We start from the raw sequence: 26,688 nt of genomic DNA on the forward strand, positions 1-26,688 counted from the left end.
GGGGAATTTTCAACACAATTTGTACAAACCCTGTGAAGCCTGTATGAACAGTTCCTTCCAAAAATGGACAGCTGCTATAAACAGATAATGAGAGACCTAGATAAGTTGCATGGCAAATAAAACAAGAACCACGACACCACAAGACATGCACAAATCACAGACAGTAGACAGCCTTTAATGATGCAAGTCCCTTTACAGCTTAAAGCATGGGGCAGACATTCATAGAAAAGCAGCGGGTTTTGTGACAGAAACACCTTTTGGAGTCATAGTGTCATTGAGTCAAAGAGCACAGAAAGGGCCCTTTGGCCCCCATACTCATACCAAGTACCCATCAATACTAATCTCATTTACCAGCACTTAGTCAGTGGCCTCCTATGCTTTAGCGATTCAAGATGCTTCTTAAACGTGCTTCTCAGGCAGTGCGTTCCAGATTGCAACCACCCTCTTGGTGAAAAAATTCTTCAAATCCCACTTAAACATCTTTTTCCTCACCTTAAACCGATGCCCTCTAGCCTTACACACCTCTGCCATGGGGAAAAGTTTCTCACAATCCACCCTGCCTACACCTCTCATAATTTTGTACCTTCTTTCAGGTTCCCCCCTCAGCCTTCCCTACTCTAATGAAAATAAATCCAACCTATCCAGTCTCTCCTCATAGCTTTTGTAGAATCTTTACCCAGCACCATTGTAGAAGAGAAGCCACTACATTGCTGGGAATGAATGAATTCCATCCCAGGATTAGAGAAGCTTCTTTGCCACTATGAACATCGAGTTAAAGCTGTCCTTTCCACAGAAATATTTACTTGCCAACAAAAATAATGGCTGCTTGAAAAATATAAATCCCTGCGAAAGAGAAAAACTAACGTGCCAGTTCCTATAGTTTATATATCATTGCATATACAACTAAGCATCAAACAAGCAGGCAAATAAGTATACCACACAGTTGTCAATCTTCCATAGAGTTGCCAACAGTGCTTTGAGATCAAGGCCCAGAAATTCAATCACACAACACCAAACAAGGATGGTGTATAGTTGAAAATTTGCTTAATCTGGAGTGGTAAATACTGCACCCATTTCTGAGAAACAACATCCACTGGAAATTCAACCCAACTTTTTGTTTGCTCTTGCACCAGTTTTCTACCATGGAATGTGCGAAATTTGTACTTGATGTGATCTTCAACCTCACTAGTTTGTAAGTTCAGCCATGATCTCACTGAGAGATAAAGACTCGATGGCCAAATCCTGCTCCTGTTTCTTAAGAACAGTTGTCACTGAACAACCGGGTTTTACTAATCCAGTTCTTCTTGAATCTGTGCTGGCACAGTAGCATAGGGCAGCACAGTAGTGTAGCGGTTAGCATAACGCTATTACAGCACCGGCGACCTGGGTTCAATTCCAGCCGCTGTCTGTAAGGAGTTTGTATGTTCTCCCCGTGTGTCTGCGTGGGTTTCCTCCGGGTGCTCCGGTTTCCTCCCACATTCCAAAGATGTACAGATTAGTAGCTGTGGGCATGCTATTTTGATGCCAGAAGAGTGGTGACACTTGCGGGCTGCCCCCAGCACATTCTCAGTAACGGAAAAGGATGCATTTCACTGTACATGTGATTAATAAATATCTTATATCTAAATGGCCTACAATCTTAATGCATTTTTTTTTCCCCACTGAGTTGAACTCTTGCAATCTCAAGTACAGCCTTGCATGTGCCGACTGAATCAAAGACATGGTCACTCTCAGGTTGTTACCCATGGGAGCACTCCAGGCTGCTGCTTTATCTGTCGTACTTCCCAACACCCAACTCCTTGAGGAGAGCCGACCACATACTTTTCCTTCAACCCACAGTAAAGGGCAAAGCCAGCCAAGTGGTACACAGGGAAACCCAACAATGCTGTTCTGTGAACCTTGTAATTGAAGACCTTGAACTTTATGGCAATTCCACAAATGGAATTAGGGTGACCATAATGTAGCTTCAATGGCCTTAAAAGGTAGTGAAGCAATTTCCAGACCGACATGTTAAAAGGTTAAAGCGCTGAGATTTAGATCAGGGTATTTGGAAGAAATTCAGTCCCCAATTCAAAGTCAAACATTTTCTATTATACGTTTTAGGTCTTTGTTAATTACTACTTACATAAACCCTGACATTTATCGTAATTTGGAAAGCAGACGGGTAAAGATGAAGCACAGATAATTTCCGCAGTGCAGATCGGGGAGCTCCTGACGATGAAGCAGAACCAATGCTGCAGCACCACTTCTTGCAAAGTAATGAAGACAACTCCTATTTGAACACTGACATGGGATTTTGTAATGTTAACAATAAGAATATTTTTCCAAACAAAATGCAGAGGCACACGAACTAATCTTCAGCCGAGATCCATATAAATACTAAGATGCTTGTTAGTTTCAGGCTACAACATACATAGTCCGTAGAGACAGAGTTATACAGCACGGAAACAGGCCCTTCAGCCCAACTCGTCCATGCCAACCTAGGTACCTTCCTGAGTTAGTCTCATTTGCCTGCATTGGCCCCATGTCCTTTCCTATATGGTGTCTAAATGTCTTTTAAATGTTGTAATTGAACTCCCCTCTACCACTACCCGTAGCAGCTCGATCCATTACCCACCACCCTCTGTGTGAAAGACCGCTATAGATCCTTGCCCTCTCACCTTAACCCTATGCCTTCTAGTATTAGACTCCCCTACCCTGGGGAGAAGACTGTCTCTATCCACCTTATCTATGCCCCTCAGGATTTTGTAAAGGTCACTAGTAATTCAGGCACGGTCTCAGCAACATCTTGTACGGCTGTAACATGATGTCCCAACTCTTGTACTTAATGCCACAGCCTATTAAGGCAAGTGTGCCATATGCCTTCTTCACCACCTTGTCTACCTGCGTCACAACCTTCAGGGAACTATGTACTTGTACCACTAGGTCCCTCTTTTCTATAGTGTGCTAACCATTTTCACTTATGGACCTCACTTGCCCGTTAGGACACAGACTTCACTGAACGAGGCCCACCACCACAATCACCACGCGGACACCCAACTGTGGTGCATTCACTGCAAAGAAAACATTTGCTGGATTCAAGCCTCCTGGACCCAAATAATGAAATTAAAATAAATAATTTAAAAAAATTTTTAAGGTTAAAAAAAATTATAGAAAATGTAATTAAAGATAAATACAACTTCCTTTATTCTTACTTTATTTCTAGCAGTCACCGAATTTCCATTCAGATGGCCAGCACTGTGGCACAGCTAATAGAGCTGCTTCCTCACAGCGCCAGAGACCCAGCTTCGATCCTGACCTCAGGTACGTGTGGGTGTGTGTGGAGTTTGCACGTTCTCCCTGTGACTGCGTGGTTTTTCCCTTCGGTGCTGCGGTTTCCTCCCACATCGCAAAGACGTTGCTGTTGGTGGGTTAACTGGCCACTGTAAATTGCCTTTACTGTGTAGGTGAGAGGTAGAATCTAAGGGGGAATTGATGGGAATGTGGGGAGAATAAGAGATGGGATTAGTATAGGATTAGTGTAAGTGGGTGGTTGATGGTCAGCGGAAGGGCCTGTTTCTGGGCTGTATCTCTCCGTGACTCTACGAACAACCTCACTGATCTTCTGCTGGGAAACCCGATCCCTGCTCACAAAAGTCGTACCAAAATAAGGCCGATGCTGGAAAACCGAAGCCTCAAATAAAACAGGAGGTGCTGAGAATACTCAGCGGGTGCCGCAGGGTCTCACTCAGATCCTCTCAGAAGAATGTGCCTGAGGACGAACGGGAAGAAAGGCAGCCCCGCTCCCAATGGTGTGCGATCAGCAGTCACCGACGGCCCACTGCTCGTCAGAAGATCCAGGCCACTGAATCGCCCTCAGCCGATGAACCAGAGAAGCAGGAATAACCAGAGGATATGCTGCCACCTGGAGGCAAGAATTAAAAAGCATGCCCAGACTTTTGTACATTCCTCATGTGGATGGAGAAAACCTCACCAAAGGATGCTCCTCCATCTTCTTCGGCAGCCCGCGGGGTCGAAGACAACATCCAAGGCCTATGTGGGAACCGCAGACTCCACAGACGGCCAGGTGTTATCTGATGGGGAAGGTGGGTTCGTAGACTGAGAGGTGGTGAGCTCATTCCATTGATTATACAGGGCTCCTGTACCCTGCTGATGCACAGCCACAAAGTTTACAATATCATCCTGAAAGCTCCACCTCCACTTGAGGGCAGAGATTCGCAGGAGCCAAGGGGCAGAGATTCCCAGAAGTCAATGGAGACATTGCATCTTTTGAAGAAGGCTTTGAGCACATCCTTAAATCTTGCTCTCTCTCCACCAGGTAATCTCTGTGCGTCAGAACTCAGATTAGAGTGTATCTGAAGTCTGGTATCAAGCACGCAAATGTCACAGCCTTCCCAACAAAGCTGGCTGAGCCTAATCAGGGCCTCAGTACTGAGGCTGGTGGTCTGGGAGAGGACACTTACATTAGTTCTCTTATTACAGTGAACTTGGAAATTTTGCAGGGACAACACTGGTATTTTTCCAGTGCTTTGAGATACCTGCTGCAGGTTGCCCAGGTCCCAGAAACATATGGGAGGGCAAGAATAACTGCTGCCTAGTGCACTACAAGTTTTGTGCCAGGTCTGATACCTTGCTCGTCAAATCACTTTTCTTTAACTGACCAAAGGCTGTACTGCCACATTGAAGGTGATGGTGATTTTCACTGATGTCTGCCTTCATCAAGAGGTGATTCCCAAAATAAGGGTCTCATCATGAACCTTTATTGTCAGAGGGCAGAGTGGTGCAAGTTGGTCGAGGATCTTGGTCTTGGGGATGGTCAGTGTAGGAACAATCCTCGTGTGCTTTAGTGAACAAATTAACTAAGGCTTGGAGCCTTCAAGTGCACACAAATCATCTGAACACTGCAGCTTAACAGGGGCTCCAGGGGCCTTAAATGTTCGAGAACTGGAAATGTAGTCACCATAGGCTGAGCAGTTTCCCATTAGTTCCCAAGATTAGCTCCACTCCCATGGGAAAGTTTGTTGGAGGCAAGACGTTGCACTGCAGCGGAAGATTTGAGGACAGCTTCTACTCCACTGTGATAAGACTATTGAACGGTTCCCTTATACGATGAGATGGACTCTGACCTCACCATCTACCTTGTTGTGACCTTGCACCTTATCGCACTGCACTTTCTCTGTAGCTGTGACACTTTACTCTGTACTGTTATTGTTTTTAACCTGTACTACCTCAATGCACTCTGTACTAACCCAATGTAACTGCACTGTGTAATGAAGTGATCTGTATGAATGGTATGCAAGACCTGTTTTTCACTGTACCTCGGTACAAATGACAATAATAAACCAATACCAAAATATAAAAGAGGTGCCAAGGCAATGATGCAACCTTATTTGACACTGGTCTTCCCCGAGACTGGCTGCTGTAGATCAGTGGCAAGAGGCTCTGACAGCCAACATCCAGGATTGAACCAATGAATGCCAGACACTACAGCTGGTGAGCCTGGGACTGCGACTTTTCAGCTATCAAGGTCATTCAGGGGTGGACATGGAGGCCAAGGATCAGAAAGGCCGTACAGCATGCAGGGCGTCAATCAGATGGGGGCCTGCCTCCCCTCAGAAGATAATGCCCGAGGGCACGCTGGAAGGGGGCCACTCCCAATGAACAACAGCCACAGATGGCCCACTGCTCATCAGAAAATGCAGGTCAATGAATTCCACTGTGGATGAAGCCAAGACGCAGGAATAACCTGAGGAAATGGTGCCACCTGGAGGTGAGAAATAAAAAAGCACGCCCAGAACTTTTCTGATTTCTAACCATCAGCTTGATGGTTACAGAGAAATCAGAGCAAGTGCTTGTCTAAATATGTTCTCACATATTTAAAATAATTTACTTAAACTTGTAATATACCCACAACTGCTGACACCTCAGTTGAGGGAGCAATTATTTCTTGAACTAGCTCACAGTAAGCTTACAATTTCCCAACGGTACCAGATATTTCCCTCAACCTATGAAATATCATTATTTAAGGCAACATCTCACAACATGCCAACTAAAGTGTGATCTGATGCACACAGTATCTGGTACTGTGACACAACTGTTACTGCAATTTAGTAATCATTCTATGAAACCATGGATTATATCTGTAATCTATATAAGCAATGTAAGTATAGAACAAGCTCAATATTGCTAAGAAACAACAGCTTGTGTTTATGTAACACATTTGCCGTGAAAACACATCCCAGCATGTCACAGAGAAATAACGGGGCAGAAACTGAAAATTGAAAAAAAATTGCAGATACTGGAAGACTGAAATAAAAACAGGAAATGCTCGAAACATTCAGCAGGTCAGTCCCCAGAACTGTTCTGTCAAGTATTTTCTGTAAATAAAAGGGCAAAAGTCAATGCCAACCAAATCTGGAGATGGTGGGAGGGGTTCCCAACAGCTTAGTCATAGGGATTTAGCTTAAAATGGGGATGTTAAAGGGAGAGGCATCAGGGTTTACAGTAGCTGATGGCACAGTTACCATTGATGGAATGAAGCCAGGAGGAAGACCAATATGCAGCCCTGAACCTCAAACCTCAGTGCAGAGAGCTTACATCCACACACTCCTCCTACTGGGCCCCCTCCCTCCACTGTTCCCATCTGCCCACCCCACCTCCCTTACTTGGTTCTAGGCTCCTTTTCCTATCAGATTCCATCACCTAACCTTTGTTGCCTCCACACTTTACCTCCCAGCCTGTCGCTATCTTCACTTTCCTCCTCCATCTGCCTATCACCCCTCCTCACCTGAATCCAGCTATTGCTTCCCAGCTCCTGCTCCACCCTTTCCCCTCACCTCTTTATACCGGCCAAGAAACTGCAGAGAGAGTTGTGGACACAGCCCAGCACATCACGGAAACCAGCTTCCCCTCCATGGACTCTGTCTTTACCTCTCGCTGCCTTGGTGAAGCAGCCAGCATAACCAAAGCCCCCACCCACCCAGGTCATTCTCTCTTCTCTCCTCTCCCATCAGGCAGGAGCCTGAGGGCATATACCACTTGGCTCAAAGAAAGCTTCCATCCCACCGTGATAAGACTATTGAACGGTTCCCTTGTACGATGAGATGGACTCTTGACCTCTCAATTTACCCTGTTATGAGCTTGCACCTTATTGTCTACCTGCAATGCACTTCCCTGTAGCTGTGACACTTTACTCTGTATTCTGTTATTGTTTTTACCCTGTACTACTACTGTGCAATGGATCGATCTGTATGAATGGTACGCAAGAAAAGTTTTTCACTGTACCTTGGTAAAAGTGACAATAAATAAACCAATACCCTATATCTTTCTGTCCAGATGAAGGGTCTCGACCCGAATCAGCGACTGTCCATTTCCCTCCACAGATGCTGCTTGACCCGCTGATTCCCTCCAGCAATTTGTTTGTTGCTCCAAAATTTTAGCATCTGCGGTCTCTTCTGCCTCCACTTACTCTAGCCTGCCCATCACCAGCCATCACAGGCAGTCCCACCACAGCAAGCTGGGGGCAATTCATTCCTGGATTCATGCCAGGTTCCCAGTAGAATAGCACTGTGAGTTACACATCTCTATATGTACGGTGCTATAATGATCCACTGAATGTGGATTTCACTAGCACTCTCATGCTAGGAATACATCATGGACACTTAGCCTGGTACCAGTGCAATCATAACACACAATAGGAAGTTTAGCTCGTAACTAAATGTTTAAAGAACTGTGTAATAATGCGTAAACCATACATATGTTAGTATTGCTGTTAACTGTCATATTCATCTTTGGTTTTGGAGTTACCCAAGGAGATGTTGCAGAAATGAGTCAAGCTATAAAAATGCTTTTCACTGAAATGGCTTTCTATGCAGTGATTGTTGCTGTAAATCAGTCACCTCTCATTTAAAATACTGCAAACAAAGACAATCCAGACCAAAACCACATGGTCATCGAGTTGGCAGAGATAAGGGGTTATGAGCAATTGTTCACAAGATCTGAGGTCTGCAGGAGGCATGAAATGGAACTGAATGCGAATGTAGCATTAGAAATTGGGACATCTTCAGATACATCTGCAATCAACAGACCAGAGCACGAACAGACAGAAATGCTGCCCCAGAGGAGATCAGAGCAGATACCAACGTGGAGCTTTGCTGATGACCAAGTGCCATTGTTATGTATTTCCTTTATAAGAAACTTAAATCTCAGCTTAATGTTAAATTTCAGCCAGTAACTGTAAGATGACAAGAACCTACATGCTTACACCTCAAGGATAAATAATTTGACACTGAACTCTCTTTCCATATCTCTATATAGTTGTCAAATATTTTCTTTATGCATCATAAAACCACAGTAGAATGTGCCATTACAATATCAGCAAACATAAGGAACACGAGTTAATTTCGTTTATATAAAAATATTACCAGTCACTTTCACCAATCTACTTAACTGGATTGCTTCTTTAGAAAGATTGCAAATGAAGACAAGACAGACCAAACCCATATGGTCATCACCATGCTTTACTTCATTTAATAAGGAGCACAGTGTATTCCTGATGTGGTCTCACCAATGCCCTATACAACAAAGGTAAAAACTTTGTATTCAATGTCCCAGCAATAAATGATAATATTCTGTCAACTTTCCTGATTACTTGCTATACCTGCACACCAGCCTTCAATGAATCATGCATTGGAATACCCGGGTCCCTCTGCTTCTCAGAACTCTACAGCAGCTCACCATATAGGTAATGCGCTGCTTTTTTAAAAATTCTTCCTTAGACCTGTTTTGGTGGTAGCCTATGGACAAATACAGGTAGTCCCTGGGTTACAAAAGGGTTCCATTCCTGAGAACTGCTTGTGACCCAAATTTTTCATAAGTTGGAAATGAATAAAAACCGTGTGGAAGAGGATCAGAGAAACAGCTGTGACGGGAGAGCGAGCAGGCACGGGAAGAGCAGGTCTCAGAGAGTGAGCGAGCCTGCTTAGCGCTCTCAGCCCAAATGTTGTGGCTCAAGGGCAGAAGGCAGGCGGAAGTGCCCCGTTTCCACCTGCCAGAAGACACCTGCAGCCCCGCAGCAGCCAACAAATCCATCCCCATCCATATATCCTGCTGGTCTCCCAGACGCCCAGGAAAATACCATGCTTGACCCCAAAAAAGACCACCTTAACCCCACAACAGCGGCAAATCCATCCCCGTACTAACATCCAAACATTTGGCACAGCTCGTGCAACTAATTCCCACCGAAAATATCGCCTCAACCTCAGCTACATAAAACTGTATGGTCATGCCCCAGCCACACTGTCCAACTCCAAATCACTTGATTAGCCTCACACTCATCTGTGAAGCTCTGCTATAAAGTTAGGGAAGCTTAACTTGATTAAATATTAATCGGAAAATTTTCATAAAGTCCACAATTCGTAAATCAGTTCGTTCTCATGTACGGGTAAATTGGCAAATTGGTTTATTATTGTCACACGTACCAACATACAGTGAAAACTTGTCTTGCATACCCTCCATACAGATCAATTCATTACACAGTGCACTAAGGTAGTACAAGGTAAAAACAATAACAGGGTGCAGAATGAAGTGTTACAGTTACAAAGAAAGTGCAGTGCAGGTAGACAGTAAGGTGCAAGGTCATAATGAGGTAGATTGTGAGGACAGGAGTCCATCTTATCATACTACAGAACCATTCAATAGTCTTATAACAGTGGGATAGAAGCCATCCTTCAGCCTGATGGTGTGCGCTTTTAGGCTTTTGTATCATCTGCCTCATAGGAGGGGGGAGAAGAGAGAATGTCTGGGGCGGGTGGGGTCTTTGATTACACCAGCGGTTCTGCACAGGATCTAAGGACACAGCCAGGGGCGCCATCCGACCAGATGCTTTCCACGAGTTCACTCTCCGGAAGACTGATCTGATGTCTGCAACTGTGACTGTGGGTTCAGGTACATTGGAGGCTGTTAGGGTGGGCAGTCACATTCCAATCCCCTTCTGTTCAAAACCTGCATAGATTGTGTTAAGCTCATCGGGAAGGGATGCGCTATTGTCGGCAATGCTGCCCGACTTTGTTTTGTAGCCTGTTATAGCATGCAAGATGAGTTGGGCATTTGTAAACCAGGGACAGCGTGTAAAACTATCCACAAGTCAGTACAAATTACTCCAGTTCAAGATTTTCTTTACCTACATAACATTAAACTCACTACCAAAATCCCCATAAAGTCAGCTTCAAATATCACCCACAGCACCAATAAAAAGTAGACAAAGCAAAGACCACACATAAAAAAGACTTGAACACCATCCTTGGAATCAATGATAGACAGTGAAAATTAACATTCATTCCCAAATCCCCCCGCCTCATATCCTAATGATCTGAGATGTGTTTGTTTGACCGTCTCCCCAACCCCATATACATCTTCTGGTAATGCCCTATAGTTGACCAGGACACTGAGATAAACAGGTGCCGGAACAGTTCCTCGCTTAATGTGAAACACTGGTGCACACCCACCCACAAGAGGTTCAAAAGAACCCATTAAGAACTCACCAATGGCAACCTCCTAACCACATGGCCACTAAGACCCCAAATGCAGCCTCTGCACCCACTGGTTCAGCAGTACAATTAACTTTATAATCAATATGGAAGCTGTTTGATTAAAATCCTTGAACGTACAAGCAAACTCACTTTTAAACAGGTAGCAGTACACTGATCTTAATGCCAGTCACTATTTTAAGCTAAGCTGTACAAACACCCACATTGGCTTTGATCAGTAAGAGCACATAATGTCCTCGCCGGTCTCGCCTGGCTTCAAGCCTTTATTCACCTTCCAAGAATGTACGTGGGAACAGTCAAGCAGATAATGCAACTAGCTGGAAGGCATTATTGTTGACATGGCCACTGAAGATCAAGTGAGACTAAGAACCAGGGACTGCCATGCTTACAGTAATCAATACAGAGAAGAGTTTAAATTAAATTTCAATTTCTAGTTAATTTGCATTTTTTTTTTGCTGATCAGCAGAGATCCAGTGAATTCTTCTACTGTCCTTATGAGTAGATAAATTATTTAGTATGACTAACCCACACAGCTCAGGGAAATCCAGGCTCAATCCCCGAATTAGCTGGCTTGAGCCAAGGCAGCATACTGTATCAACGTCTAAGGGGCCTCAGCTAGGGAGGGAAAAAAAATTAGCAGCAAGATGTCCTGCTCTGGAATGCAATCCAAGAATGGCAAAGGATACAGCAGGAGATAGATCAGTTGTAGATATGGGTGGAGAAATGGCAGATGGAGTTTGATCCACGCAAGCGTGAGGTGTTGTACTTTGGGATCTTGGGGTCCAAGTCTATAGCTCACTGAAAGTGGTAACTCCTATGTAGATAGGATCATAAAGAGGATGTACAGCATGCTTACCTTCATCGGTCGGGTCATTGAGTATAAGAGTCAGGAAGTCCTGTTGCAGCCGTACAAGGCTTTGGTTAGACCACATTTTAAGTACTTTGTGCAGTTCTAATCGCCCTGTTAGAGGAAGGATGGGGAGGTTTTGGAGAGGGTGCAGAAGAGGTTCACTGGGACGCTGCCCAGATTAGAGAGCATTAGCTATCATGAGAGGTTGGACAAACTTGGGTTGTTTTCTCTGGAGCGTCAGAGGCTGAGGGGAGACCTGATAGGAGTTTAAAAGATTATGAGACACATTGATAGGGTAGACAGTCTGAATCTCTTTCCTGGGGTCAAAATGTCAAATACAAGAGGACATGCATTTAAGGTGAGAAGGGGAAAGTTTAAAGATGACGTGCGGGGCAAGTTTTTTTTGAAAAAAACAGAGTGGTAGGTGCCTGGAACAGGCTACTAAAGGTAGTGATGAAAGCAAATACAATAGTGGAGGTTAAGAGGCTTTTTAGACAGACACATGAATATGCAGGGAAGGGAGGGATATTGATCATGTGCAGGCAGAAGGGATTTGGCTTAATCTGGCATCATGTTTGGCACAGACATCAAGGCTGAGGGGAGATCTGATAGAGGTTTATAAAATTATGAGAGGCATAGATAGCCAGAGTCTTTTTCTCAGGATAGAATGGTCAAATATAAGAGGACTTATATTTAAGGTGAAAGGGGGAAAGTTCAAAGGGTAGACAGTCTGAATCTCTTTCCTGGGGTCAAAATGTCAAATACAAGAGGACATGCATTTAAGGTGAGAAGGGGAAAGTTTAAAGATGACGTGCAGGGCAAGTTTCTCTTTTTAAAAAAAGTGGTAGATAGGGTGCCTGGAATGTGCTGCTGGGGTGGTGGTCAAAGCAGATGTGAAAGTGATGATCAAAAGGATTTAGGCTAACAGGTGAACACGAAGGGAATGGAGGGATATGGATCATGTGCAGGCAGACATGTTACATTTAGTTTGGCATCATGGTCGTCACACACATCGTGGGCCGAAGGGCTTGTTCTATGTGTGGTGAGTGCTGTGTATGCCAACATGCATATACACAAGGTCAGGATCCCAAGCAGCCAAATCAATGTTCACTGATGAGGCCAATGAAGAAAAGTAACTGGAAGCCTATCAGGGGACCATGGAACCTATGCATGAAATGTACATGTTGGGTAGGGCACAACAAAGGGAGAACAAAGGACTCAAGATTCATAAATTTGCATCAAGGAAAAAACGTGGTGATGAAAACCTGTTGAAGAACAAGATGGTAAACTGCAGATCAGTTAATGTTATCAACAGCGCCACCATGACAGCTAAGCATCCCAAGGACCTTCACAGGACTGTTATCAAACTAAATCTAGATTTGACCCAGAGAAGAAGATATCAGGACACGATGCTCGTAAGCTTGGCCAAAAAGCTAAAGAGTAGCCCAAGCAGGGGGAAGTTTAGGGAGAAAACTGCAGTGCTTGGAGCAGTTTTAGCTGAAAGCACGACCTGCGATAGTGGAGCAACTAAAATGGGGGATGAACAGGATGCCAGAATATGGTAACTGTAGATATCAGAGGGTTGCAAGGTTGGAAAAATAAACAGAGGAGTAGGTGGAATCTGAAAATGAGGATGTGAATTTTAAAATCAAGGTGTTGCTAATTGGGAGTCAATACCGTTCACAAAGCGCAAGAGGATCTGGGGCAGAGTTCCAAAAATCTATTTTAACCTTAGAGGTGTACAAAATCAAAGGGCATGGATAAGGTGAATGCACAGTCATTTTCCCAGGGAAAGGGAATCAAAAACTAGAGGGCACAGATTGAAGGTGAGAGGGGAAATATCTTAAAAGGGACCCGAGTAGTAACTTCTTCACCCAGAGGGTGGTACGTATATGGAACAAACTGCCAGAGAAAGTGGCCGAGGCAGGTACAATAACAAAAGTTAAAACACATTTGGACATCCACATGGATGGGAGAGGTTTAGAGGGATATGGGCCAAAACGCAGGCGAGTGGGACTAGATTAAATGAGCATCTTGGTCGGCATGGACCAGTTGGGCCGAAGGGCCTGTTTCCATGCTGTATTACTTTCTGACTCCATTTGAAAGAAAATTCCTCATTTCTGTGTTAAATGGGTGAAGCATTACGCTGAAGAAATACCTCCTACTTCTGGCATATCCCGTCCGCATCTACCCAGTCACACCACCTGAGAATCTTATGTTTCAGTCAGATCACTTCTTATTTTTCTTAACTACAGAGATAATGGGCCCAACAGCCTAATCTTTCCTCATAAAATAATATCTTCATACTTGGAATCAACTTAGTGAACTTTCCCTGCCCTACCTCCAAGCCAAGTAGTTTTTCTTAATTAAAGGGACCAAAATTATTAACAGTACCCCGGGTCCTTACCGACATTTGTACTCAGTTGCCCATGTACTAAAGACCAAGAGTCCATTTGCCTTCCTTAACTGCCTGCTTTTTTGGCAGCATCATGGCACAGCTAGCAGAGCTGCTGTCTTACAGCTCTAGCAACCCAGGTTCGATCCTGACATCTGATGCTGTCAGTGTAAGGGTGCACATCCTCCATGACCCTCCGGGTTTCCCTCGTTTCCTTCCACATCCCAAATGCATGCAGGTTTGGTAGATTAATTGGCCAATGTAAATTGCCCCTTGTTTGGAAGTGGATGGTAGAATTGGGGAGGGAGTAGATGAAAATATTGGGAGAATAAAAAAAAACTGGATAGCATAAATGGGTGCTTGATTGTTGGCATGGATTCTATGGGCCAAGGGCCTATTTCTGTGCTGTGTGATTCTATACCTGCATACTAATTTTGTCTTTCTTGAAGAAGGACACCAAAATCTCTCTGAACATCCTCTCACACTACTTAAATGAATATCAATTTTCCAATTCTCCCTATCCAGGGGGATAAGCTCACATTTCTACACATCTTACTTTGCCTGTAATATTTTTCTCTGCTCCATAAACCTTTGTCAACTCTGTGTTCCCACAAATTAATTCCTACTTATCTTTGTATCATCAGCAAACTTCAATGCAATATAGCCAGTCCTCTTAACTAAACCATCAATATAGATGGTAAATAGCTGAGGCACCAACACTGAACCTTGATACAGTTTTCAACCCAAAAACCACCTTTTAACTCCACCCTCCACTTTGTCTGTTTAACAATTCCCATATAATGAGCCATCGTGCATTACGATGTACTACCTTATCAAATGCTTTTTTTTGCAAATACACCACATAGACTGGGAGGAACGTTATAAGATAGACAGGCTGTTTGATTATTGGTTCAGAATCCAAGAACATTTTCATCCTCTTTAGCAATTTCCTTACTGAACCTCACAATTTCTAAATTCTCCCAATCCACGATCCTTCACAATCTAATGTGCTTTCTCCTTCAATTTAATACCTATCCCTAATCCCAATGCTCATGTTTTCACATCTTCAAAGAACTCTACAAAATTTGTTAAGCACCATTTCACTTTATTAAAACTTCTCTGATTCTGCCCAATCAATTATGGGTTTCCAAGTATCCTGGTGCCATTTTCTCAATAACGGATTCCAACACTTTCTCAGCAACACATTGGGTTAACTGGTCTTCAGTTCCCAGATTTTTTTCTATCCATTGTTTGAATAATGCTGTAAGGTTTCTGGTTTTCCAATCTGCTGAAATCTTTCCAGAATCCAGGAAGCTTTTGAAGATCACAACCAATGTATCTATCATCTCTACAGGCACTTCATATAGAACTTTAGGATGCAGATCAACAATTCCAGGGTCTTGTCATCCCTTGGTGCCATTAGTTTGCCCAATACCCTTTCCCTCTTGTGATAGCGATCGTTTCAACCTAACTTTTGCTTTGATTTCCTATTAATTCTGCTATGATTTTTGTGTGCCCAACAGTGAAGATTAATACAAAATATTTATTTAATGTCTCTACATTTCCCTATTCCCCATTATTTATCTACATCTCAGCCTTTCAGGGGCTAATGCATACCTCTGTTCTCCTACCTTCTTATTTGTAAAACCCTTACAATTTTATTTAATTCTTCTTCATAGTTTACCCTTATTTTTTTTCTCACTCTCATTTTAGTTAACTTTTGCTAGTTTCTAAAACTCCCCCAATCATCAGCCATACCGCTATGTTGCGCAACACTCTAAGCCTTTCCCTTGAAACCAATACCATCTCTAACCTCTTTAGATTGCCATGGATGGAATATTTTCCCCATAGAGTCCTTTCTTCATGTATCTGTCTTTGTTGGCAAGTATGAAATACTTCCGTAAATGTCTGCCATTGCTCATCCACCTTCTCACCCTTCAATGCTATTTCCCAATCCACATTGAATCATCATTGGTCTATAATTATTTTCCCTTCAGGTTTGTTACTCTCAACCAGAATGTGAAATCTTCTCATGTTACGATCAGTCTTCCCAGAGGATACCTCTTTGGGGATTAATTAATCCCATGTTCTTGTACAAAATGAGCCCTAGTTGGGTTCACAAGATATTCAAATACATTCCGTGAACTTGCCCTCAAGATTATCTTTGCCAATTTGATTAGCCTGCTCAAAATGAAGATTCAAGTCACCCACAATCATGGCAATACCTTGGTTACAAACCCCCTTTATTCTTGATTAATACTCTGTCCAACTGTGCAGCTATTGTTTGAGGACATATAGACTACATTGATAAATCATTTCTTTCCTCTTCATCCCCACCCAAGTTGATTATACTTCCTGATCCAAGGTCTTTTCTTACTGCTGCCCTGTTGTCATCCTTTGTTATTAGTTACTTCATCTCCTCTTCCATTCTGCTTATTGTTCCAAATGTCAACTACTGCCAACATATTCAGTTCCCAGCCTTAGTCATATTAAAGCAGCAACCAATAACTTTTCAATTTCAGAAAGGTTTTGTAAAATAATGAATGAAACATTATTTCTACACTGGTGAATAATTAAAGCAGGTTGGCAGTAAAAGGATGAAAGAGGAAGCTGAAGAGTAATATTGGAATGCTGTGCTTTACCACAAATAGAGACCATATAGTAATTTAAGAGGAATGATTTAAGCATTGAGAAATGTCAAGCAAGTGACAGACAATAACTACACAGAACCTGCACCAGCCAAAGGCTCAAGAAGTTAAAAACTTCTCTTCTAAATGAGCAGAGAAGTTGCTGTGTCAGGTGGTAGCCTGATCAGGCATCGAATGGAGCAAATCTACTTCTGCTGCAGAATTCTAGATCTATTGATCTGAACCATGTGCCTGTAATGATTGAACTTGGAACAAACAAACTCATTACAATGAATCCTACAATCCATCACGCCAAGAAGAAAACATGCTCTTGCTTTTTGGAAAAGATCGATTAAGTACACAATGATCGGGATTACAACCAAGCAATTTGTTAATATTTTCTATTTACTGAACAAAGGAGCATAATTGTAATAAATCAAATCTCATTCATTAACAATAGGAGTAAGTTTCATACCATGGGGTTTGAATCAGCAATCAGGTCTCGTAATGAATCCAGGAAACCTTGATCCTCTACCATTTGGGCATTGATGTCATGCAGTTTGGCCACGCAGACAGCTGCTGTTTTACGAACATATGGGTCTTCATCCTTCAGACACTTACGAAGGGGCTCACACAGATACTCTGTTATTTTGTCCACACGAATACAGCCCATTGTTCGGACAGCCAGAGCCCTGATCAAAGGATTTGGATCTTCACAATCCTACAAGGGCAGGACATTTTAGACATTTCAATTAAGATCAATATCAAAAATAATACACTGTGCCAACTTAAGAACTTCAGACATTATAAATAGAATATTTTTGTTGTAATGTGCACATTAGGAATGGAACATGTTCGCTTTTAAATGTAAATATTGAAATGATGGAAATCTGAATTAAATAGAAAATGCTGGATATATTCATCAGGTCCACAAAAAGAGTAAATGTTTCAGGTCAAAGACCTTTCATTAGAACTCACTTTTCATCAAATGCACTGATCTTAAACTTTGTCTTTTTCTCTCACTGATGCTTGATCTGCTAGCTGTTTCAGTAATTGTTCATTTCATTTTGATAGCACCAAGAACAGGTTCCATAAGCTCAATTATACAACTAATAGCAGTGCTGCTGATCTGAAACTGCAGCAATCTCAGAACAGCAGCTACATGCCAATGCGACTCCCCCACCCTCCTATTACTAATTGATTATTAAATTAACAGCAAGATTACGCAAGGACTACATATTTCACAAATCTTAGTCAAGAGGCAGAGGCAATTTTATCTCCATCAACCAAAGCCAAATGTGAAAGTTAAAAAAAATGCAGATACTGGAAATCTTAAAAAAAAGGAAAAAAGGTAACATCTATGGAAAGATAAAAGGTCTTCAATCTTAATGTCTATTTACATTTCCACAGATGCTGTCCAACTTGCTGTATGTTTCCAGCATTTCCTGGTTTTATGAGCATGGCTCCCAGATATCCCACAGACAACTGGTAATGCACTATCAAGTTCCTGAGTCCTCAATTATATTTAGAGTCATTCATAATTCCTAAACTCACAAATTAACAGCTTAAATAGGAGACTTGTTAATTTATTTAGAGATAGATGTTCATCCCCAATATTAATTTGCTAAGAATGTTGTACAGGTTAGAACTATTGGAGTTCAGGGTAAGTGACTTCCCATTAAGAGGAAAGGGCAGGATTACCATATCTGGAACCCCCTAATGACAAGGTCCACAGAGGACAAGACAAAATAAAAAAGGGCAAGTTTAAACTCAGAAAATCCAAAAATGTTTTACAAGTACATAAAGTACAAGAGGTAACTAAGAAAACTGTATTGCCTACAAGGGTGTGTGTGTATATGCAGGCAGGGGGTGTGGATAGGGTTCACACTTTGCAACTGCTTTTAAAATACAGTTCCTCCCCAGGTTACAAACACCTGACTATGGACAGCCCGTACACACGAACAAGCATTTAGGAGACCGATGGGATGGATTTGACAACTGCTGCGTGGCTGCAGGCATCTTCTGCCATGTGGGAACTCTGTTTGCGGCAATATAGTTTACATCTTGCAGAGAAATGAGAATGGTTGAGTTAAACATCCTGGTTTAACTACAGGTTGCCCTTGGTTGGCCGATGTTTTTATTTAAATATATTGCCGGGCAGCCCCGTTTCCAACTTATGAACAATTCTCAGGAAGAGAACCCTGTTGTAACCAAGAGAGGCCCTGCAGAAGGGAATAAGGCCAAAGCTGCCATTTAGGAGGACGTGCAAAATATTGAATGAAATGGGCACAGTTTTGAGAGGTTTGGCACCTTTGCAAATGGATAAACCACTTGACTCAAATGGAATGTATCCCACGAAGCTAAAAGTAGTAAGGGAGGAAATTACTGAGGCTCCAACTCCAATTTTCAATCCTGCATTGCTATAGTAATGGTGTCAGAAACATGGACAACTGCCAAGGTTGTACTGTTGTTTAAAAAGGAGCAAGAGACAAACCAGGTAATTACAAGTCACTGAGTTTAACCTCAGTGATGGAAAAGTTACTGGAATGAATTCTGAGAGACAGTATCAATCTTCACTTAGAAAGACACAGGGATATTCAGCTTGGATTTGTTAAGGTCAAGCTGACTAAATTTGATCATTGACAAGTTAATAAGGAGGGTTCATATCGGCAGTGTCAATAAAGCTTTCAGCAAGACTTTTTGACAAAGTCCCACATGTCAAGCTGGTAAAAAATGTAAATGCCCATAGGGTCAAGAAAGAATGGCAAAATTGGAACCAATGGCAGGAAGTAGAGCATTATGATTGAGGAGATTTTTTCTGACTGAAAAGCTGTTCTCAATGTGGTTCTACAAGGCTCTATATTGGTCCTTAGATTTAATTAGTTACCATATTTGCAATAATATAAAAATTGGCCATGTGGTTGACTTTGAAGAGGAAAGCTTTAGTCTGCAGGAAAATAGATGTGGTCTGGTCAGTTGACCTGTAAACTGGGAAAAGTGATAAGGGCGACCCAAAATAAATGGCCTACAGTGCAGCAGTGATCCCTGTCCTCCAGGATACTTCTGAGACCTGGACTACCCTACAGAAAACATCTCAAGGCCTGGAAAGATACCAACGCTGTCTCCACAAAGTGCTCGAAATTCATTGGAAGGACAAGCAAATCTTGCAGGCCAACATCCCCAGCACTGAGGCTTGAGTTATACTCAATCGGTTACAATGGGCAGGACACAATGTTCACACATCTGACACTGAACTCCCAAGGCAGACACTATTCAAGCTCAGTGATTACCCAGGCCGAAAGAGGAAAATAATCAAGCATATGCTCAAAGCCTTCTAGAAGTCATGATTCAGCTGCATATAGAAGCCCTGTGTAAGTGGTAGAAGGAGCACACCACCTCGGAAACTACCCACCCAGCCCATTAGACATCTCCTGCTCAGGGGTAGAAGGGTTTGCAGCTTTCACATTGGCCTCATCAGCCACCTCAGAACCCACAAAATCAGGAGCAAAGATCTACAAGAATGTTGTCAGGATTGGCAAATACTAGCTTTGAGGAAAGATTGGATAGGCTGGGGCTGGATTAGAGGAGGCTGAGGGATGGTTAATTGAAGTGTAGAAATGAGGAGCCTTAGCAGAAAAATCAAAAGTCAGGAGGTATAGAATTAATGGAGAAAGATCAGAGGTAATGCGAGAGCGTGGTAGGGATCTAAAACTCACCGTCACATTTTGAACTCGGATAAGAAAAATTGTTCTTTACACAGAGTGTGTGAATCTTTGGAATTTTCTGCACAGAAACTGTGGACATTCAGTTGATGAGTGTATCCCAGTGCTGAATGTGACAGATTTCTGGGCACCAAGGTAAGTAAATATAGGGATAGTGCAGGAAAGTGGAATTACTTTTAAAATTTCAGCTATGACATCAGCTAATCTGAGAGGGTGGCATGATTACTCCATTCCTGCTTCCACCTTTTTACATTCATACGTTGTTTTGCTTTAAGTATTTTCTTCAATCTATGAAACATTTTGGTGGTTCTCAAAAATTGGCCTAGTAATAGCACCTACACTGATAAATGTGAAACTTTCATGCTGGATTTTGTTTCCATGAACATACTTCAGGCTCAAATCTGCCCAGGTCCTGCAGTTACTCGTGCAATGATCCTTGTCTCACATCATGCAACTGCAGTCAAAAACCACAGAATACAGTACCTTGTTACAATTACTAACAGGACAAGAGAGAGGTAAGACATGATACACAAGTTAAGCAAAGAACAGCAAATACACTAATAAAATGCTCTTCTAGTGCTCTAATCAGTTAACAGAAGAAATCTTGGGAACGTAAAACATATTACCACACTGGCTGAATAAGTTTAAATTATGGTGATTTCAAGCCATAAATAGTGATAAAGGCCAATCAAGGTTTCAACAAATATCCAGACCGTGCAATTTTCCAGTAGAAGACATCAATGGATAGCAATCTAGTGCTGGAACACTGATTAATCCACCCTGTCCTTATAGCAGGAATACTAAAATCACCTGCAATGCCTCTTTAAACTAGTCCTAAAATGCATACGGCTTTTGGTTTAATCTCACTTTGTGCTACCTGGGCAAACATTTTTATTCATAACATCTTTTAGGATTTATAGCTATACCTTAACAAAGCTATTCACAGCCATGATGGCCATGTCAGGCTGATTCTTAGCGTAGTTCATGAGGTAGAGATAAACAAGCTTCTTCAGCTCCAGGTTGTCCGTCTGCATACAGTTCACCACATCTGGGAAGAGCGAACTACACAAAACACAACAAAAAATGAATTACTGATACAAACCAAATGGTTTTGACCTGCTTAAAACAGCTTAAAATAGAAAGGAACCTGGTATTTTGTCTGTCCAGAATGGCTTTATGAAACTTCTATGTGCATCTGTGGAAGGCCAAGCTATTTGGCAATGCAAGACGTGTGCAACTGTTTAAGTACTCACCTGCAATCCCTATTATGAATTTGTCAAAGCAGCTACTGTTTATTTTTGTGGATATTTATGTTATTGGACATGCTCCAGTACTATTAATGAGGCTGCACTTTAAATCATGGTTTAGGATCATCAAACATTGGTGCTTTGATGAGCAATATAACCAAGCCTGCTGGCTGATACTAAGCATAAGTCATATACTTTAACAAGGGGAAAATAGCCTTAAAACCCACAACAATTTTTGTTTTGGTTTCAAATCAGTTGCTGTTCATCTGTATCGTTGTACACCTGGAATATGACTGAAGGTTCCTTAACATTTATACAGGGGTGCCGGACCAAACCTACTGGGAACCTACTAGGCCCATTTTCAGGTTTGAACACTTCATTTGTGCATTAAAAGGATTTTCATGGCACTGCCCTCATTGGACAGATTAGAAAGAGCTTCAGTCTGTATTTAACCATCTTCTAATTAACAACTGGAGGTAGTGGAGGCAGGTATTCTCACAACATTAAGTAGCATCTCGATGATCACTTGAGTTGCCTAGGCATAGAAGGTGACAGACCAAGGGCTGGTAAATGGGATTAGTATAGATAGGTGCTTGATGGTCAGCATGGACCTTGTAGGCCGAAGGGCCCCTTTCTGTGCTGATTGATTCTATGACCTCAGTCTAAAACTGTTCTCGGCACATCTACGAATGTAGTACACTAGCTCATGGAGGATGCTGTGCAGAAGCAGTGATACTAAATAGCTTACAAATCTGTTACATAGTACTTGTGCAAGTTTCTAGCACAAGGGCTGTGAAAACAAAACCAAAGCAAGTCTTAATCAGAGGGCTAGAGCCTTATTTGGCATGTAGTAAAGGGCTTGACTCAAGAGTGCAACCATTAAGTTGGAGGGGTCCATCTTGCTGCAATTAGGTAACTTCTGAATATGATCCCTCCCACATATCATCATTGCCAATAAGTCAGTACCTCACACCCCAATGTCTGCCTGAACACCACCTCCGAGATTCAAGCTTGGGCTCTCCGAATTTATTTCGTACATTTTACAGTATTTCTAAAGAGTTTGACTGAAGGTGACTTGTAAGAAAAAGCGTCTTCAACTAGCATTCAATATATGCCATACTTAATAAAGATAGTATGTCATATACACTGCCTGTATGTGCCTTAAGGTTAGGTGTCCGTATTAATTACACATTTCCCTGATTATATATAGGTCTAATTGCACATCATTTTATATTTAGAGCCAGAATGGAAAATAATATTTTTGTATTTGTTATTAGCCAGCTCAGCATTATTACCAACCCTCAGCTGTCCTTCTGAGACCATCGTTACTCTCAAGTGTTGATACTTTCAATCTCCTTACCAAAGAGAGGATAGACTTAACACAGAGGGAGTGCAGCAAAGATTTGCAGACCAGTTCCAAGATTGCTGGTTTGTCATCTCCCTTCATGAGTTGATTAGGCCTGCATTCTCTACACTTGAGAAGAAAGAGGGGAGATCTCACTGAAAATGACAAAATCCTCACAGGGTTTGACAGGTTGGACGTGAGGAGGCTCAGGAATCCAGAACCAGGGGCAAGACTCTCAGAATAAGGGCCACGCCATTCAGGACTGAGATGAGGAGAGATGTCTTCACTCAGACAGTGGAGAATCTTTGGAATTCTCTAACCTGCAGAACTTTGAATGCTCAGTCATTGAATTCATTCAAAATAATCTGGATTTTTGGATATTAAGGGAATCCAAGATGTCTAGCTATTAAGGGAATCAAGGAATATAGAGATAATACAGCAAATCAGCCATGATCTTGATGAATGGTGCAGCAGGCTTGATGGGTCAGAAACTACTCCTATTTCTTATATTCTTCTTGCTTTGTAATACTCCAGAAGAGGTGAATTGCTTGCTTAACTGCTTATCTTAGCACATACAAAGTAAACTTCCATCATAATTTGTAAATCAATTCCAAACATTACATCTACAATTAACTCTTCACCAGCAACTGGGGTCAAGCAAGAGAATTTTCCCACTGTGAGACCCTTTCTTTTCACCTCCATGAGTGCGTTGACATGGTGGTTTAGCGATAACTTGGCAATCCATACTGTAAATGTAACTGCAAATTTTCTGCATGCTGCAACAGCTATATACCTTCACATAATCTAACAGGAAGCAAGCATTTAATTTCTCCAGCATACAATCCTATATTATAACACACACCCTGACCCTCCTGGGCAGACTCAGTTATTACAAATTGAGTGGGGCCACAAGCATCCAAAAAATTTCCTGTCACATGATGCAAAACCACAAAGCAAACTCCTACTTCCACAGAAAAAGAAAATGGATTTTATTTTCTATTAAATATATATAGTTTGGTGAACCACTGATTATCAATCTGGCAAATTTAAATCCAGTTTGAAAAACAGTCTGTAAATAAGAAGCTAGCATCGGTCAGTGACCATGAAGCTGTCAGATTTTGATAAAATTCCCCACAGGTTCACAATTATTCTTTAAGGAATGAAGCCTTTCACCGTTAACTGCCTACAGTCCCACACAATCATAGTTGACCTTCAAACGTGCTATGAATTAACCTAGCGATCCATTAAGTTGTGTCAAATCACTGGAATCAGTTCAAAAGGGCAGTCTACCACCACATCTCGAGACAACTGAGATTGGAAATAAATACTGACCTTGCCTGATATGCCCATAACCTTGCAAAAAAAATTGCTGAGGTAAGAAACACTTTTTTCTACTAATTACATTCATAGCCAGCAACATTCCCACTCCCTTCTATACCGTCTGAACAATGATGCTTAGCTCTGATACCAGATCATACTTTCACCAACCACATCAACTATTTGTGCAGCTGAGGAATTGCTATTAGCAACATCATGGAATTGTTAACAAAAACTAAAATACTGGAAGAACTCAGCCAGTCAAGCAACATTGACTGGCTGAGCTCTGGACGAAGAAACCAGTTAATGTTTCAGGTCGAAGTCCCTTCATCAGAACTGAGAAAGCAAGTTGATGTAGGTAGCAGAACTTAGTGATTCTTTATTACTTTTTAAAGTTTTCCCAATCTTCCAGTTTCCCACTACTCTTGGCGACTTCGTATGCATGAGCATTTAGCCCTGATGCCTTCTTTTATTTCCTTAGTTATCCAAGGCTGCCATAATTTCTGAAGAGTATCTACACTGGCTATTCCATGCTAACTGTCTGAGTGCTGTTTCTGAATCTCAGTGTCGAGTGTGCTGTATTGTCATGGGGAGGGCAATAGGTGGAAGGGAATGTCTGTAATAGGGTGAAATGATGCAGCCATTGAATTATAACCAGTGATACTACCCCATATTGATTCTTTACAATCAGAAGGAAGACAAAGCAGAAGGGCAACTCAGTTTTCCAGCAAATATGAACTCGAATAGTAGAGCTTAGTGAAACAAGTACAATAAAAGAAACTGCATCAGAATCTCACGGTTTGGTCCAGAGAACAAAACCTTGTCATATTTTGAATACTGCAGCTCAATTTTTTCTGGTATGGAGAGAATTTCTGCCATTCCTTACAACAAAACTATAAGCAAACGACAGCAATCTTACCCCTCTGTAAGCATGATCATGATCAACATTGTGTGCACATTATCCATACACCACATCCAATTCATATTCAAACACCTTATAGAGAAATTTGATACATTCATCCTTAAATTAGATCTCAGCACATCTCAGACTTCTGCAACTGGCTGAGCATACATGGAAGCAAGATGGACTGGAGTATAGTGTGCAGTTCTGACTGCCGCACTATAGGAAGGACATGAATTGCACAGGACAGAAAAATGGGTTTAATACATAATGGTGAGCATGGACATGATGGGCCAAACAGCCTGATTCTGTGCTGTATGACTCTACTTCTGAGTCAGATGCTGATGCACCTGACCTCAGGCTCCACTGCTGGACTCACCAAGCTCATCACCAGAGCACTGACCTCAGAGGAGAGGTACCAGACGCACTTCAAACCTGTCCCTTGGCTGCTCCCTGAGGAAAGACTGATGTAGAAACAGCAAACTCACTTTTTGGTGCTAACAGCCAAGCATAGGCGAGTTTTGGATATCCAGTATGTGCAATTTTTTTTGCTCCAAGTGTTGAAGTTTGCTCCAAGTTCTGTGTTATTTTATTTTAACATTTTTTATTTATGTTTTCGATTAATCTTTAGTACTTCAAGGTGTTTTCAGTTGTATTTTTTTTTCATTATTTAAATCTATTGAATAATCTTTAAATGCCACTGACAAGCAAAAACATTTAAAAACAGTTCAAAAGCTTTTGATTGGCAAATTGGCAAAAGGTGTCAAGAGTATTCCAGGGGAGGACCTCAGCAGTACACCATTCAAGGTCTACTCACAGCTTAGCGCTCACTCAATCTCATAGGACACCTCATGGGTGCAGAAGATCAGCTCATCCTGCCCTCTGCCTCTGGAAAGACTATGTCTGGGCAGGCAAGTACCTGGGCATTAGCCCAGGTCCTGCATGACCTGACCCTAGCTGCGAGCAGTAAGCCTTCTATGCAAAATGAGTTTTAGTTCAGAACTTTGTCAAGCAATTCACCAGCACGAACCCATGACAATACAGCACACTCGACACTGAGATTCAGAAACAACACTCAGACAGTTAGCATGGAATAACCAGTGCAGATACTCTTCAGAAATTATGGCAGCCTTGGATAACTAAGGAAATAAGAGAAGGCATCAGGCTAAAAGCTCATGCATATGAAGTCACCAAGAGTGGTGGGAAACTGGAAGATTTGGAAAACTTTAAAAAGCACAAAGAACCACTAAGCAAACAATAAGGAAAGGGAAGATAGATTATGAAAGTAAACCAGCACAAAATATAAAAACAGATAGTAAAAGTTTTTATAATTATAAAAAGCACAAAAGGGTGGCTAAAGTGAACATAGGTCCCTTGGAAGATGAGAAGGGGGAATTAATATTGGGTAATGTGGAAATGGCCGAGGCCTTGAACAGCTATTTTGTGTCAGTCTTCATGATGGAGGACACGTCTAACACGCCAAAGGGATGCTATGAATGCGATGGGAGGTGAGGACCTTGATACAATCGCTGTCACTAAAGAGGTAGTGATGAGCAAACTAGTGGACCTAAAGGTAGAAAAGTCCCCTGGTCCTGATGGGATGCACCCCAGGGTACTGAAAGAAATAGGGGAAGTTATAGTAGAGGCGTTTATGATAATTTACCAAAATTCTCTGGACTCTGGGCAGGTCCTGGCAGATTGGAAGACAGCGAATGTCACACCACTGTTTAGAAAAGG

The 26,688-nt window shown here is 42.0% G+C and overlaps 1 protein-coding gene across 3 annotated transcripts in view; it reads right to left on the reverse strand.

Moving 5' to 3' along the window:
* The window catches only part of ap2b1 (adaptor related protein complex 2 subunit beta 1), a 209,460-nt gene that overhangs the window by 173,060 nt on the left and 9,712 nt on the right, over positions 1 to 26,688 (reverse strand). For all 3 annotated transcript variants that reach the window (XM_052035359.1, XM_052035361.1, XM_052035360.1), the window contains exons 4-5: positions 21,068 to 21,203; positions 16,895 to 17,140 (exon numbers count right to left, since the gene is read on the reverse strand). In XM_052035359.1, the coding sequence (XP_051891319.1) occupies positions 16,895 to 17,140; positions 21,068 to 21,203 (382 nt within the window). The remainder of the gene's footprint in view (positions 1 to 16,894; positions 17,141 to 21,067; positions 21,204 to 26,688) is intronic.

Source organism: Pristis pectinata, chromosome 21 (genome assembly GCF_009764475.1).
Source record: "Pristis pectinata isolate sPriPec2 chromosome 21, sPriPec2.1.pri, whole genome shotgun sequence".
NCBI lineage: Eukaryota > Metazoa > Chordata > Chondrichthyes > Rhinopristiformes > Pristidae > Pristis > Pristis pectinata.